This window comes from Lepidochelys kempii, chromosome 4 (assembly GCF_965140285.1).
Source record: "Lepidochelys kempii isolate rLepKem1 chromosome 4, rLepKem1.hap1, whole genome shotgun sequence".
Lineage (NCBI taxonomy): Eukaryota > Metazoa > Chordata > Testudines > Cheloniidae > Lepidochelys > Lepidochelys kempii.
In genome coordinates this window covers 139,269,165-139,281,793 of record NC_136383.1, presented here as the reverse complement: position 1 = coordinate 139,281,793, position 12,629 = coordinate 139,269,165, and the positions used below count along the sequence as shown (strand labels likewise).

At 60.4% G+C, this 12,629-nt stretch overlaps 1 protein-coding gene across 4 annotated transcripts in view; it reads left to right on the top strand.

Annotated features, from left to right (window-relative positions):
* DYSF (dysferlin) overlaps positions 1–12,629 on the top strand; it is a 307,503-nt gene that overhangs the window by 109,718 nt on the left and 185,156 nt on the right. For all 4 annotated transcript variants that reach the window (XM_073343024.2, XM_073343025.2, XM_073343023.2 and 1 more), the window contains exons 17-20: positions 1,830–1,945; positions 2,632–2,745; positions 3,747–3,924; positions 6,208–6,332. In XM_073343024.2, coding sequence (XP_073199125.2) covers positions 1,830–1,945; positions 2,632–2,745; positions 3,747–3,924; positions 6,208–6,332 — 533 coding nt within the window. The remainder of the gene's footprint in view (positions 1–1,829; positions 1,946–2,631; positions 2,746–3,746; positions 3,925–6,207; positions 6,333–12,629) is intronic.

The following is a 12,629-nucleotide window of genomic DNA, read 5'->3' as shown; positions in this document are numbered from 1 at the left end:
GGATCATCAGTGGGGTGGGATGGGCCATGGTCGGAGTCTCCACCGTCCTTTGGCCTCTGGTGGGGTTGGTATGCCAAGCACGAGGCACTGCTCTCTGTTAGTCATCTTTCTGTTGAACGCTGATGGTATTTCGTGGGGTAAGCAGGACCCAGGATGTGTTGCGCTGCTCACTGGGCCAAGACCTGGTGCATTGGGCCTGGCTGGTTTCAAAGTACAAGGGGGACACCAATTTATTCCTGCTCACTTAGCATCTGATGCCAATCTCTCAAGCAATGGTCTGAGGGTCACCTGGTGGATCATTAGGTGTCCTAAGAAAGAGGGCACTGAGCCAGATCGTCATCTGGTGTAAACCGGCACACACTCCATGGCAGTCAGTGGGATAGATTCCCAGTTCACTGTGGTCAGCGGAGTGACGCTGATTGACGCCTGCCGGGAATCTGGCCCACTCCTTTAGAACCCCAAATATCGGACTATAGGAAGAGGAGAGCCTTCATCGTCCCAGAATAAATTCCGTTCTCTAAATTCCAAACACTCCGAAAGAGGGAATGGGGCTAAAATCTGGATCCTGATCTGAATGTTGTGGCTTGGACCCCTTTCTGGTGTGGACATGGCCTAGCACTGCCACGGCTCCCCAGTATAAATCGGAAGTAGCTCCTTTGAATTCAGTGCGATTACTGCAGATTAGCTGGACCAGAGTCCCTGAGACCAGGCTCTCACTGGCAGGGTCTCCTTCTGTTGAATTGTATAGTTGTGTCCACTGCTGTGTGGATAGAGGAAGTGCTGGGTGGTCCGTCTGCCTCCCACTGGAATCGTGGGCGCTTTGTGACTGGCTTTATTGGGAACGGGACTGGTCTTAGCGCAGCACAAAAAGGGCTCTCAGTTCTGCCGGTGTAACGCTGGAGTAGTTGTACAGAGTAAACACCGTACGGAGCTGTCACCTAACCAGGGCCTGATTCTGACCTCACTCACGCTGGTGTCACCCCATTGACGTCGATGGCCCCAGTCCCAGACCACGTCTGTGTTTGGTGCAGCCAGGGAGGCTAGGGAATGCAAAGTTGGCTTTAAATCGCCAGTCAGGAGCGATTAGATCCTTGGTGTAAGTTAGATCTGCCCCAAGGCTGTCTTAAGGGCTGGCTGCCTCTGGCTGTGCTGTGGTATTGACAAACCAGCCATGCCTCCTTTACCTCAGCTACAAGCCCTATAGTGGGTGGCAGTGGAGAGGTTCCAGCCACTCGCGGGTTCCATGAGCCGGTTAAATTGCCAGTGTGTGTGTTGTGCAATGTGGGGGGACTGAAGGGGGACATGATAACAGTTTTCAAGTACATAAAAGGTTGTTAGGAGGAGGAGGAGGGAGAAAAATTGTTCTCCTTAACCTCTGAGGACAGGACAAGAAGCAAGGGGCTTAAATTGCAGCAAGGGAGGTTTAGGTGGACATTAGGAAAAACTTCCGAACTGTCAGGGTGGTGAAGCACGGGAATAAATTGCCCAGGGAGGTGGTGGAATCTCCATCATTGGAGGTTTTTAAGACCAGGTTTGGCAAACCCCTGTCAGGGAGGGTCTAGATAATCCTTAGTCCTGCCTTGAGTGCAGGGGACTGGACTAGATGCCCTCTCGAGGTCCCTTCCAGTCCTATGATTCTGTGATTCTAGGATAATAACAGAGTCTAGTCCACAAGGGATCGTGTTCCTGCCCTTAGCACCCATTGGACCCGTAACTCTGTAGTTAGAGGGATATGCTATAGTTTTCTCAGTGCTCGTTCTCTTTTTATGCATTAATTAGAAGTGCTGTTGTAGTGGTTCAGTAACCAATTGCTCCCTGTGGTCTCCTAGTGGACGACGGGCTGGGATTCCTGCCGACATTTGGACCCTGTTACGTAAACCTTTACGGCAGCCCGAGGGAATTTACCGGGTTTCCAGATCCCTACGAGGAACTCAACATGGGAAAGGTGAAGCTGTGGTGGTTCAGTTTTCCAAAATTCTTCTTTGCAAAGTGAAACACTCTCATTATCCCAAACTTTCATTAATCGGTACTAGGATTGGAGCTGGGTTATATTTTTTGGAAGAATAGTTTGCCAAAAAATGCAGCTTTGGTCGACGTAAAACTATTCACGATCTGGTTGCAAATCGGTTCAGCCACTCACAAAGCAGGCGGTGGCGGAGGAGGAGGAGATGCTGCTGCTGTTGCTGGCCCAGTTTCCCCAAATAGTCTTTAGCTGAGTGCTTAGGACACTTACCCCGGTTGTGGGAAAGCTCCCAAAAGGACGTTTTCGTTTCACAAAAAATTCCCAAAATTTTCAGTCGGTTTGACCCAGATGGAAACTCTTTTGATTTTTTCACAACTGCTACTGAATTGAAAAAGCTGCTCTTCTCCCAGATCTAAACAGGATCCGTTGCACCTACAGGAAATTACCACCCCTCTTGGCAAGTACATTTTGGCATTTGAGCATAAGCTGAGGGGCAAAAAATAACATTGTCTGCTTTACATCTGTAAGGGGCTGCATAAATAGGTTGCCCGATCCTGCTCCTCTTGAACTGAACTAAATCAACGGCAAAGCTCCCATAGACTCCAGTGGGAGCCTATCTGTGATGCGGCCATCTTGGTAACAGCACTTTCTTCTTATCTAACTCTAAGGGAGAGGGCGTGGCCTTTCGGGGCAGGTTGCTGATGGAGCTGGAGACAAAACTGGTGGAACATATTGAGCAGAAGTTGGAGGACATCCCGCCTGACGATATTCTACGGGTAGAGGTATGTGGGCATCCTTGCTGAAGCACTTCCGAGGACCCAAGCATCATGCTGGCTATAAATCACAGGGTTGGTAATTGGCAGAGCTGGGCACTGAACCTGCAGCCTCCTGAACTAAAGCCTGTTGCTGCACAGTTGGAGCCAAAAGGCTCTCCCTGCTAGCCAGCTGCTGTCGCAGACTCATCTCCTTGCTGACTCGGGCATTGAGGGTATGTGGTCGTCTGCTGCCTCTTGGCCACCCCTCATATGGAGAGAGGTCGCCCTCTGGGGCCCTGTGCCTGGGGCCGTCCTGTCTCTTCCAGGGCCCTTTGTGAACTGCCAGTTCAAATGGTCTCCAGAAGGGATCCCACTTAGTCCTCAGGTGCCTACCGGCTCTCTGGGCTCCAGCCCTAGGTCAGTGTCCCGCCCCACAGTACACCAACACAATGAGTGAAATGCAAACTGGTGCAGCCTGCAGCCCGGTTTCTGCCCAGCTCCTTCGGCAGGGTCTCTCCTGGGTCTCCCTGTCAGGAAAGCTTTCTCCTGCTTGCGCTTTTCCCCTGCTGACTCAGGGCCCTGCAGAACCGTCTTGCTCCCTGCAGTCTCTGGAGCTGTCTGCCTCTTCTGGCTGCCTTTTACCCTGGGGTCACCTAATTTCTCTCAGGTGGGGCTAATCATGCAGCCAGGGTGGGCTTAGCCCCATGCTCTCCAGCCGGAGGGCATTCCAGCCATGTGCAGCAGTGGGTTTCACTTACATCAGAAGATCTGTTGGGTGACTCTCCTTGCCCACTTCCTGGGTGAGGGGTGGAGTAGGGTCCAAACCCCTCATCCCTCCCTGTCCCCTCCTGTCTCCCCCTTCGTGTGGGGAGAGAGGGGCAGCTCTCTTGCATGCTGGCCTTCAGCTGCTCCTCCCTGCCCTTTCCACGCCATCCCGGGACCCGGCGCATGCGGGAGTGGGCGAGGGTTTGGCTGGGAGAGGCCCCGGGCCGCGGCTCCTCCCACGGGGCCGGCTCTGTGTGTTGCAGAAGCACCTGCGACGGCGTAAGTACTGCCTCTTCGCCGCCTTCTACGCGGCCAGCATGCTGCAGGACGTCGACGCCGCCGTCCAGTTCGAAGTCAGCATCGGCAACTACGGCAACAAGTTCGACAACACGTGCCTGCCGCTGGCCTCCGCCACGCAGTACAGCGGGGCCGTGTTTGACGGTGAGGCGCGGGCACGGGGAAAGGGGCGTGGCAAGGAGGCCGCTCCTCAAACCGGGTCGAGCCCAAGGGGACCCTGTGACTACAGCCCCCCAGAGGCAATGCCCCCGATACGACGGGCCGAGGAAACCGCCTGAATCCTGGCAGGTTTCCTGGCCTTCCTGCTCCCTGCAAGCCTGTCACAGCACCTCTGCGCTGCTGTACCGTGGGAACCAGGGTGGCCTGGCTCAGGTGAAGGCCAGAGCCCTGCCCCGTCACAGGCCCAGCTCACCCTCTGACGCCGATTGACCTGAGATCATGGAGCTTGCTTATCTCTAATACACACGCCCCGTGTTCCGCTATTTAGAGTTGCCAACTTGCTACTTGCACAAAACCGAACACCCTTTCCACACCCCCTGCCCCGCCCCTCTCAGAGGCCCCGCCTCTGCTCACTCCAGCCCCCCCCCCCACTCTTCCCACCCTCACTCACTCGCTCATTTTCACCGGGCTGGCTCAGGGAATTGGGGGTGGGGTGAGGGCTCCGGGTTGGGGGGCGGGCTCTGGTGTAGGTCCAGGATGAGGGATTTAGGGTGCAGGAGGGGGCTCCGGGCTGGGGCTGAGGGGTTCGGAGTGCAGGAGGGGGCTCAGCTGGGGCAGGGGTTTGGGGTGCTGGGGGGGATGAGGGCTCTGGCTGACGGTGCAGACTCTGGGGTGGGGCTGGGGATGAGGGGCTTGGGGTGTAGGAGGGTGCTCTGGGCTGGGACTGAGGGGTTTGGATGGGCAGGAGGGGGATCAGGGCTGGGGCAGGGGGTTGGGACATGGGGGGTGGGTGAGGGTTTCAGCTGTGGGTGTGGGCTCTAGAGTGGGGCTGGGGATGAAGGCTTGGGGTGCAGGAGGGTGCTCCGGGCTGGGATCGAGGGATTTGGAGTGCAGGAGGGGGATCAGGGTAGGGGATTGGGGCATTGGGGTGTGTGTGAAGGCTCTGGCTGGGGGTGTGGACTCTGGAGTGGGGCTGGGATCGAGGGGTTCAGAGGACCAGAGGGGGATCAGGGCTGGGGCAGGGGGTTGGGGCACAGGAGGGGGACAGGGGTGCAGGCTCCGGGTGGTGCTTACCTCAAGCAGCTCCCGGAAGCAGCGGCATGTCCCCGCTTTGGCTCCTAGGTGGAGGCGTGGCCAGGCGGCTCTACACGCTGTCCCATCCACAGGCACCACCCCCACAGCTCCCATTGGCCATGGTTCCTGGCCAATGGCAGCTGCAGAGCTGGTGCTTGGGACGGGAGCAGCTTGCGGAGGCCTCCTATGCATAGGAGCCAGAGAGAGGGGTGACATGCTGCCGCTTCCAGGAGCCTGCCTTGGCTCCATTGTGTCACCGACTGGACTTTTAATGGTCTGATCAGCACCGCCACCAGGGTCCCTTTTCGACTGGGCATTCCAGTTGAAATCCGGACACCTGGCCACCCTACCACTATTGGATGTTCCTTTTTTGGGATACCTTCAAAAGCCCGCACCCCTGAGTAAAATGTACCTCCCCCTTCCATCTCCTCTAGCTGTGCAGAACTCCTTGGGTGCTCAGGGCCATCCAGGATGCCATGGCCATTTTTGCAGTGTTTAGGGTTGCTGTCCCGGCCACGTTCCATCTTGGGCAATTGCATTCTGCCTGCCTAAAATTTCCAACTAATTTTGTTTTAGTTGGATGTGGTATTCCTCTTCACTCCCCAGCCGAAACTGTTGAGTGGTGTTGCAGGGGACTCAGCTGCCCTCTGGTGCACCCCAGCAGTGGCTGCATTGCTGTGGTGGGTGGAGTGGTTTCGGTGCGTGTAGGGTTCGGGGGTATAAATGGTGTGACAGATGTGTAAGCTGTTACTGTGACTGCAATGAACTGATTGTGTGTGCGTGTACTGCTGCCCTCCTCTGCAGGAAATCAGAACTGTTCAAGTATGAGTCATAGGCCCAATAATGACACATAATGGAGACTCCCCTTTAGATGCCGGGGCCTGCGCTTTTGTAGCAGAACCTTTTTCTGATCTCAGGAGGTCCCAGCTGGCCCCAGCATAGTGGCACCTACATAGCTGTGGGTTTCTTACAACAGTTCGAGTTGCACTCGACATCTTGTTTCATACCAAGGGTGATTGGATTATAATTCATCTCATTGCTTCACACACGGAGGGAACCAAGGCTAAAACCTTTGCCCTTCAGGTCAAAGAGCACAATGCAGCAGGCCTCTGCCCCTTTCTCTGTCCATGGGCCAGTCGGTTGCAGGTGTCATCCCGCACACACAGCCAGATACGAATGTGTTCTGTCCCTCAGGTTGCCAGTATTACTACCTCCCGTGGGGCAACGTGAAGCCCGTGGTGGTGCTCTCGTCCTACTGGGAGGATATCAGCCACAGAACGGACGTGCAGAACCTCCTCCAACGCACTGCAGACAGGCTGGTGAGTGGAGCGTTGCCTTTGCATCTCCGTGGGAGAGCCCAGGGCTGTCAGGTCTGCTGGCGTTTGTGCTGAGCCTTATCATGTACCCCAAGGAGGAATCTGTATTGAGTTAATTAGTGACTCTGGGGGCATGGTATTGCAGGGGGCGGCATCTTTCAGACATAGAAAACCAAGCTCCTCAAACCTTGGGATCACTAAAGCTGCTGGGAAATGAATAGGGGAGTTAATGACAGTGTCTAGGAGGCCAAATAATTATCATAGTTACATGCAGCCTCTCTAAGTCCCCATTTAGCCAATAGCATCCTTCACATCTGGGCTTTAAACAGTTGTGTGGCACTGTTCTTAAAACAGCCTCAGTGTTCCTCCCCATAGGAGGCTGCACTCAGACAGGTGGAGGGGTTGGTAAATGGTGATCTCCAGGAATACAGGGTGTGATGGTGGGTGTGAGGAACTAAGAATGGCAGAAAACATAGGAGGATTGACGGTGATCCACCCAGAAAGTGGCAGAAAAGGCGTCCGACGGACGTGGATTTAATGTCACATCCAAGGGACTCTGACCTGAGCAGGGGGAGAGTGAGTCAGGGAGGGGCTCTCGCTTGCAAACATCTGGCGTCGATAAATAGCCACATACGATGGCAAACAGGAAAGACACACTGAGGGGACACAGGAGGGAACACGTCTAAAAATAGGTGAGGTGACTGTACAGTCTGCAAAGGACTAACCGAAATGGGCTGCTCGGAACCCAGGGAATCTGCTTGACTTGCTCCCAGGCTGGCGTGCTCTCCACTTCGTACTTTCCCGTAATTCGATGGTGCTTGGAAGGGAGCTGCGCTGCCAAAGCAGGAATGTTTGCGCTATTCAAAAATACGATGTTCCGTACATCAACTGCAGCTCGTGCACATGCTGTGCTGAGCGACTGCGAATACTGCGCCCCCCCCCCTGCGCTGAGCGACCGCGAATACCGCACCCCCCCCCCTGCGCTAAGCGACTGCGAATACCGCACCCCCCCCTGCGCTGAGCGACTGCGAATACCGCCCCCTCCACTGCGCTGAGCGACTGCAAATACCGCCCCCCCTAAACTGCGCTGAGCGACTGCGAATACCGCCCCCTCCACTGCGCTGAGCGACTGCGAATACCGCACCCCCCCACGCTAAGCGACTGCAAATACCGCACCCCCCCTGCGCTGAGCGACTTCAAATACCGCACCCCCCCCCCTGCGCTAAGCGACTGCGAATACCGCACCCCCCCTCTGCGCTGAGCGACTGCGAATACCGCACCCCCCCCTGCGCTGAGCGACTGCGAATACCGCACCCCCCCCTGCGCTGAGCGACTGCGAATACCGCACCCCCCCTGCGCTGAGCGACTGCAAATACCGCACCCCCCCTGCGCTGAGCGACTTCAAATACCGCCCCCCCCACTGCGCTGAGCGACTGCAAATACCGCCCCCCCACTGCGCTGAGCGACTGCGAATACCGCACCCCCCCGCGCTAAGCGACTGCAAATACGGCACCCCCCCTGCGCTGAGCGACTTCAAATACCGCCCCCCCCACTGCGCTGAGCGACTGCGAATACCGCACCCCCCCTCTGCGCTGAGCGACTGCGAATACCGCACCCCCCCCTCTGCGCTGAGCGACTGCGAATACCGCCCCCCCCTGCGCTGAGCGACTGCGAATACCGCACCCCCCCTGCGCTGAGCGACTGCGAATACCGCACCCCCCCTGCGCTAAGCGACTGCAAATACCGCACCCCCCCTGCGCTGAGCGACTTCAAATACCGCCCCCCCCACTGCGCTGAGCAACTGCAAATACCGCCCCCCCACTGCGCTGACCGACTGCGAATACCGCACACCCCCCGCGCTAAGCGACTGCAAATACCGCACCCCCCCTGCGCTGAGCGACTTCAAATACCGCCCCCCCACTGCGCTGAGCGACTGCGAATACCGCACCCCCCCTCTGCGCTGAGCGACTGCGAATACCGCACCCCCCCTCTGCGCTGAGCGACTGCGAATACCGCCCCCTCCACTGCGCTGAGCGACTGCGAATACCGCCCCCCCACTGCGCTGAGCGACTGCGAATACCGCCCCCCCACTGCGCTGAGCGACTGCGAATACCGCACCCCCCCCTGCGCTGAGCGACTTCGAATACCGCACCCCCCCTGCGCTGAGCGACTTCAAATACCGCCCCCCCCCTGCGCTGAGCGACTGCAAATACCGCCCCCTCCACTGCGCTGAGCGACTGCGAATACCGCCCCCTCCACTGCGCTGAGCGACTGCAAATACCGCCCCCCCTAAACTGCGCTGAGCGACTGCGAATACCGCACCCCCCCCTGCGCTGAGCGAGTGCGAATACCGCACCCACCCCTGCGCTAAGCGACTGCAAATACCGCACCCCCCCTGCGCTGAGCGACTTCAAATACCGCCCCCCCCCACTGCGCTGAGCGACTGCAAATACCGCCCCCCCCACTGCGCTGAGCGACTGCGAATACCGCACCCCCCCTCTGCGCTGAGCGACTGCGAATACCGCACCCCCCCTCTGCGCTGAGCGACTGCAAATACCGCACCCCCCCACTGCGCTGAGCGACTGCGAATACCGCACCCCCCCCTGCGCTGAGCGACTGCGAATACCGCCCCCTCCCTGCGCTGAGCGACTGCAAATACCGCCCCCCCCACTGCGCTGAGCGACTGCAAATACCGCCCCCCCCACTGCGCTGAGCGACTGCGAATACCGCACCCCCCCTCTGCGCTGAGCGACTGCGAATACCGCACCCCCCCCCTGCGCTGAGCGACTGCGAATACCGCACCCCCCCTGCGCTGAGCGACTGCGAATACCGCACCCCCCCTGCGCTGAGCGACTTCAAATACCGCCCCCCCCCACTGCGCTGAGCAACTGCAAATACCGCCCCCCCACTGCGCTGACCGACTGCGAATACCGCACCCCCCCCGCGCTAAGCGACTGCAAATACCGCACCCCCCCTGCGCTGAGCGACTTCAAATACCGCCCCCCCCACTGCGCTGAGCGACTGCGAATACCGCACCCCCCCTCTGCGCTGAGCGACTGCGAATACCGCACCCCCCCTCTGCGCTGAGCGACTGCGAATACCGCCCCCTCCACTGCGCTGAGCGACTGCGAATACCGCCCCCCCACTGCGCTGAGCGACTGCGAATACCGCCCCCCCACTGCGCTGAGCGACTGCGAATACCGCACCCCCCCCTGCGCTGAGCGACTTCGAATACCGCACCCCCCCTGCGCTGAGCGACTTCAAATACCGCCCCCCCCCCTGCGCTGAGCGACTGCAAATACCGCCCCCTCCACTGCGCTGAGCGACTGCGAATACCGCCCCCTCCACTGCGCTGAGCGACTGCAAATACCGCCCCCCCTAAACTGCGCTGAGCGACTGCGAATACCGCACCCCCCCCTGCGCTGAGCGAGTGCGAATACCGCACCCACCCCTGCGCTAAGCGACTGCAAATACCGCACCCCCCCTGCGCTGAGCGACTTCAAATACCGCCCCCCCCACTGCGCTGAGCGACTGCAAATACCGCCCCCCCCACTGCGCTGAGCGACTGCGAATACCGCACCCCCCCTCTGCGCTGAGCGACTGCGAATACCGCACCCCCCCTCTGCGCTGAGCGACTGCAAATACCGCACCCCCCCACTGCGCTGAGCGACTGCGAATACCGCACCCCCCCCTGCGCTGAGCGACTGCGAATACCGCCCCCTCCCTGCGCTGAGCGACTGCAAATACCGCCCCCTCCACTGCGCTGAGCGACTGCAAATACCGCCCCCCCCACTGCGCTGAGCGACTGCAAATACCGCCCCCCCCACTGCGCTGAGCGACTGCGAATACCGCACCCCCCCTCTGCGCTGAGCGACTGCGAATACCGCACCCCCCCTCTGCGCTGAGCGACTGCGAATACCGCACCCCCCCTCTGCGCTGAGCGACAGCGAATACCGCACCCCCCCTCTGCGCTGAGCGACTGCAAATACCGCACCCCCCCACTGCGCTGAGCGACTGCGAATACCGCACCCCCCCCTGCGCTGAGCGACTGCGAATACCGCCCCCTCCCTGCGCTGAGCGACTGCGAATACCGCCCCCCCCACTGCGCTGAGCGACTGCGAATACCGCCCCCCCCACTGCGCTGAGCGACTGCGAATACCGCACCCCCCCTCTGCGCTGAGCGACTGCGAATACCGCACCCCCCCCCTGCGCTGAGCGACTGCGAATACCGCACCCCCCCTGCGCTGAGCGACTGCGAATACCGCACCCCCCCTGCGCTGAGCGACTTCAAATACCGCCCCCCCCACTGCGCTGAGCAACTGCAAATACCGCCCCCCCACTGCGCTGACCGACTGCGAATACCGCACCCCCCCCGCGCTAAGCGACTGCAAATACCGCACCCCCCCTGCGCTGAGCGACTTCAAATACCGCCCCCCCCACTGCGCTGAGCGACTGCGAATACCGCACCCCCCCTCTGCGCTGAGCGACTGCGAATACCGCACCCCCCCTCTGCGCTGAGCGACTGCGAATACCGCCCCCTCCACTGCGCTGAGCGACTGCGAATACCGCCCCCCCACTGCGCTGAGCGACTGCGAATACCGCCCCCCCACTGCGCTGAGCGACTGCGAATACCGCACCCCCCCCTGCGCTGAGCGACTTCGAATACCGCACCCCCCCTGCGCTGAGCGACTTCAAATACCGCCCCCCCCCTGCGCTGAGCGACTGCAAATACCGCCCCCTCCACTGCGCTGAGCGACTGCGAATACCGCCCCCTCCACTGCGCTGAGCGACTGCAAATACCGCCCCCCCTAAACTGCGCTGAGCGACTGCGAATACCGCACCCCCCCCTGCGCTGAGCGAGTGCGAATACCGCACCCACCCCTGCGCTAAGCGACTGCAAATACCGCACCCCCCCTGCGCTGAGCGACTTCAAATACCGCCCCCCCCACTGCGCTGAGCGACTGCAAATACCGCCCCCCCCACTGCGCTGAGCGACTGCGAATACCGCACCCCCCCTCTGCGCTGAGCGACTGCGAATACCGCACCCCCCCTCTGCGCTGAGCGACTGCAAATACCGCACCCCCCCACTGCGCTGAGCGACTGCGAATACCGCACCCCCCCCTGCGCTGAGCGACTGCGAATACCGCCCCCTCCCTGCGCTGAGCGACTGCAAATACCGCCCCCTCCACTGCGCTGAGCGACTGCAAATACCGCCCCCCCCACTGCGCTGAGCGACTGCAAATACCGCCCCCCCCACTGCGCTGAGCGACTGCGAATACCGCACCCCCCCTCTGCGCTGAGCGACTGCGAATACCGCACCCCCCCTCTGCGCTGAGCGACTGCGAATACCGCACCCCCCCTCTGCGCTGAGCGACAGCGAATACCACCCCCCCCCCCTGCGCTGAGCGACTGCGAATACCGCCCCCTCCACTGCGCTGAGCGACTGCGAATACCGCACCCCCCCTCTGCGCTGAGCGACTGCGAATACCGCCCCCCCACTGCGCTGAGCGACTGCGAATACCGCCCCCCCACTGCGCTGAGCGACTGCAAATACCGCACCCCCCCTGCGCTGAGCGACTTCAAATACCGCACCCCCCCTGCGCTGAGCGACTTCAAATACCGCCCCCCCCCCTGCGCTGAGCGACTTCAAATACCGCCCCCCCACTGCGCTGAGCGACTGCAAATACCGCCCCCCCACTGCGCTGAGCGACTGCAAATACCGCCCCCTCCACTGCGCTGAGCGACTGCGAATACCGCCCCCTCCACTGCGCTGAGCGACTGCAAATACCGCCCCCCCTAAACTGCGCTGAGCGACTGCGAATACCGCACCCCCCCCTGCGCTGAGCGAGTGCGAATACCGCACCCACCCCTGCGCTAAGCGACTGCAAATACCGCACCCCCCCTGCGCTGAGCGACTTCAAATACCGCCCCCCCCCACTGCGCTGAGCGACTGCAAATACCGCCCCACCCACTGCGCTGAGCGACTGCGAATACCGCACCCCCCCTCTGCGCTGAGCGACTGCGAATACCGCACCCCCCCCTCTGCGCTGAGCGACTGCAAATACCGCACCCCCCCACTGCGCTGAGCGACTGCGAATACCGCACCCCCCCCTGCGCTGAGCGACTGCGAATACCGCCCCCTCCCTGCGCTGAGCGACTGCGAATACCGCCCCCCCACTGCGCTGAGCGACTGCGAATACCGCACCCCCCCCTGCGCTGAGCGACTTCAAATACCGCACCCCCCCTGCGCTGAGCGACTTCAAATACCGCCCCCCCCCCTGCGCTGAGCGACTGCAAATA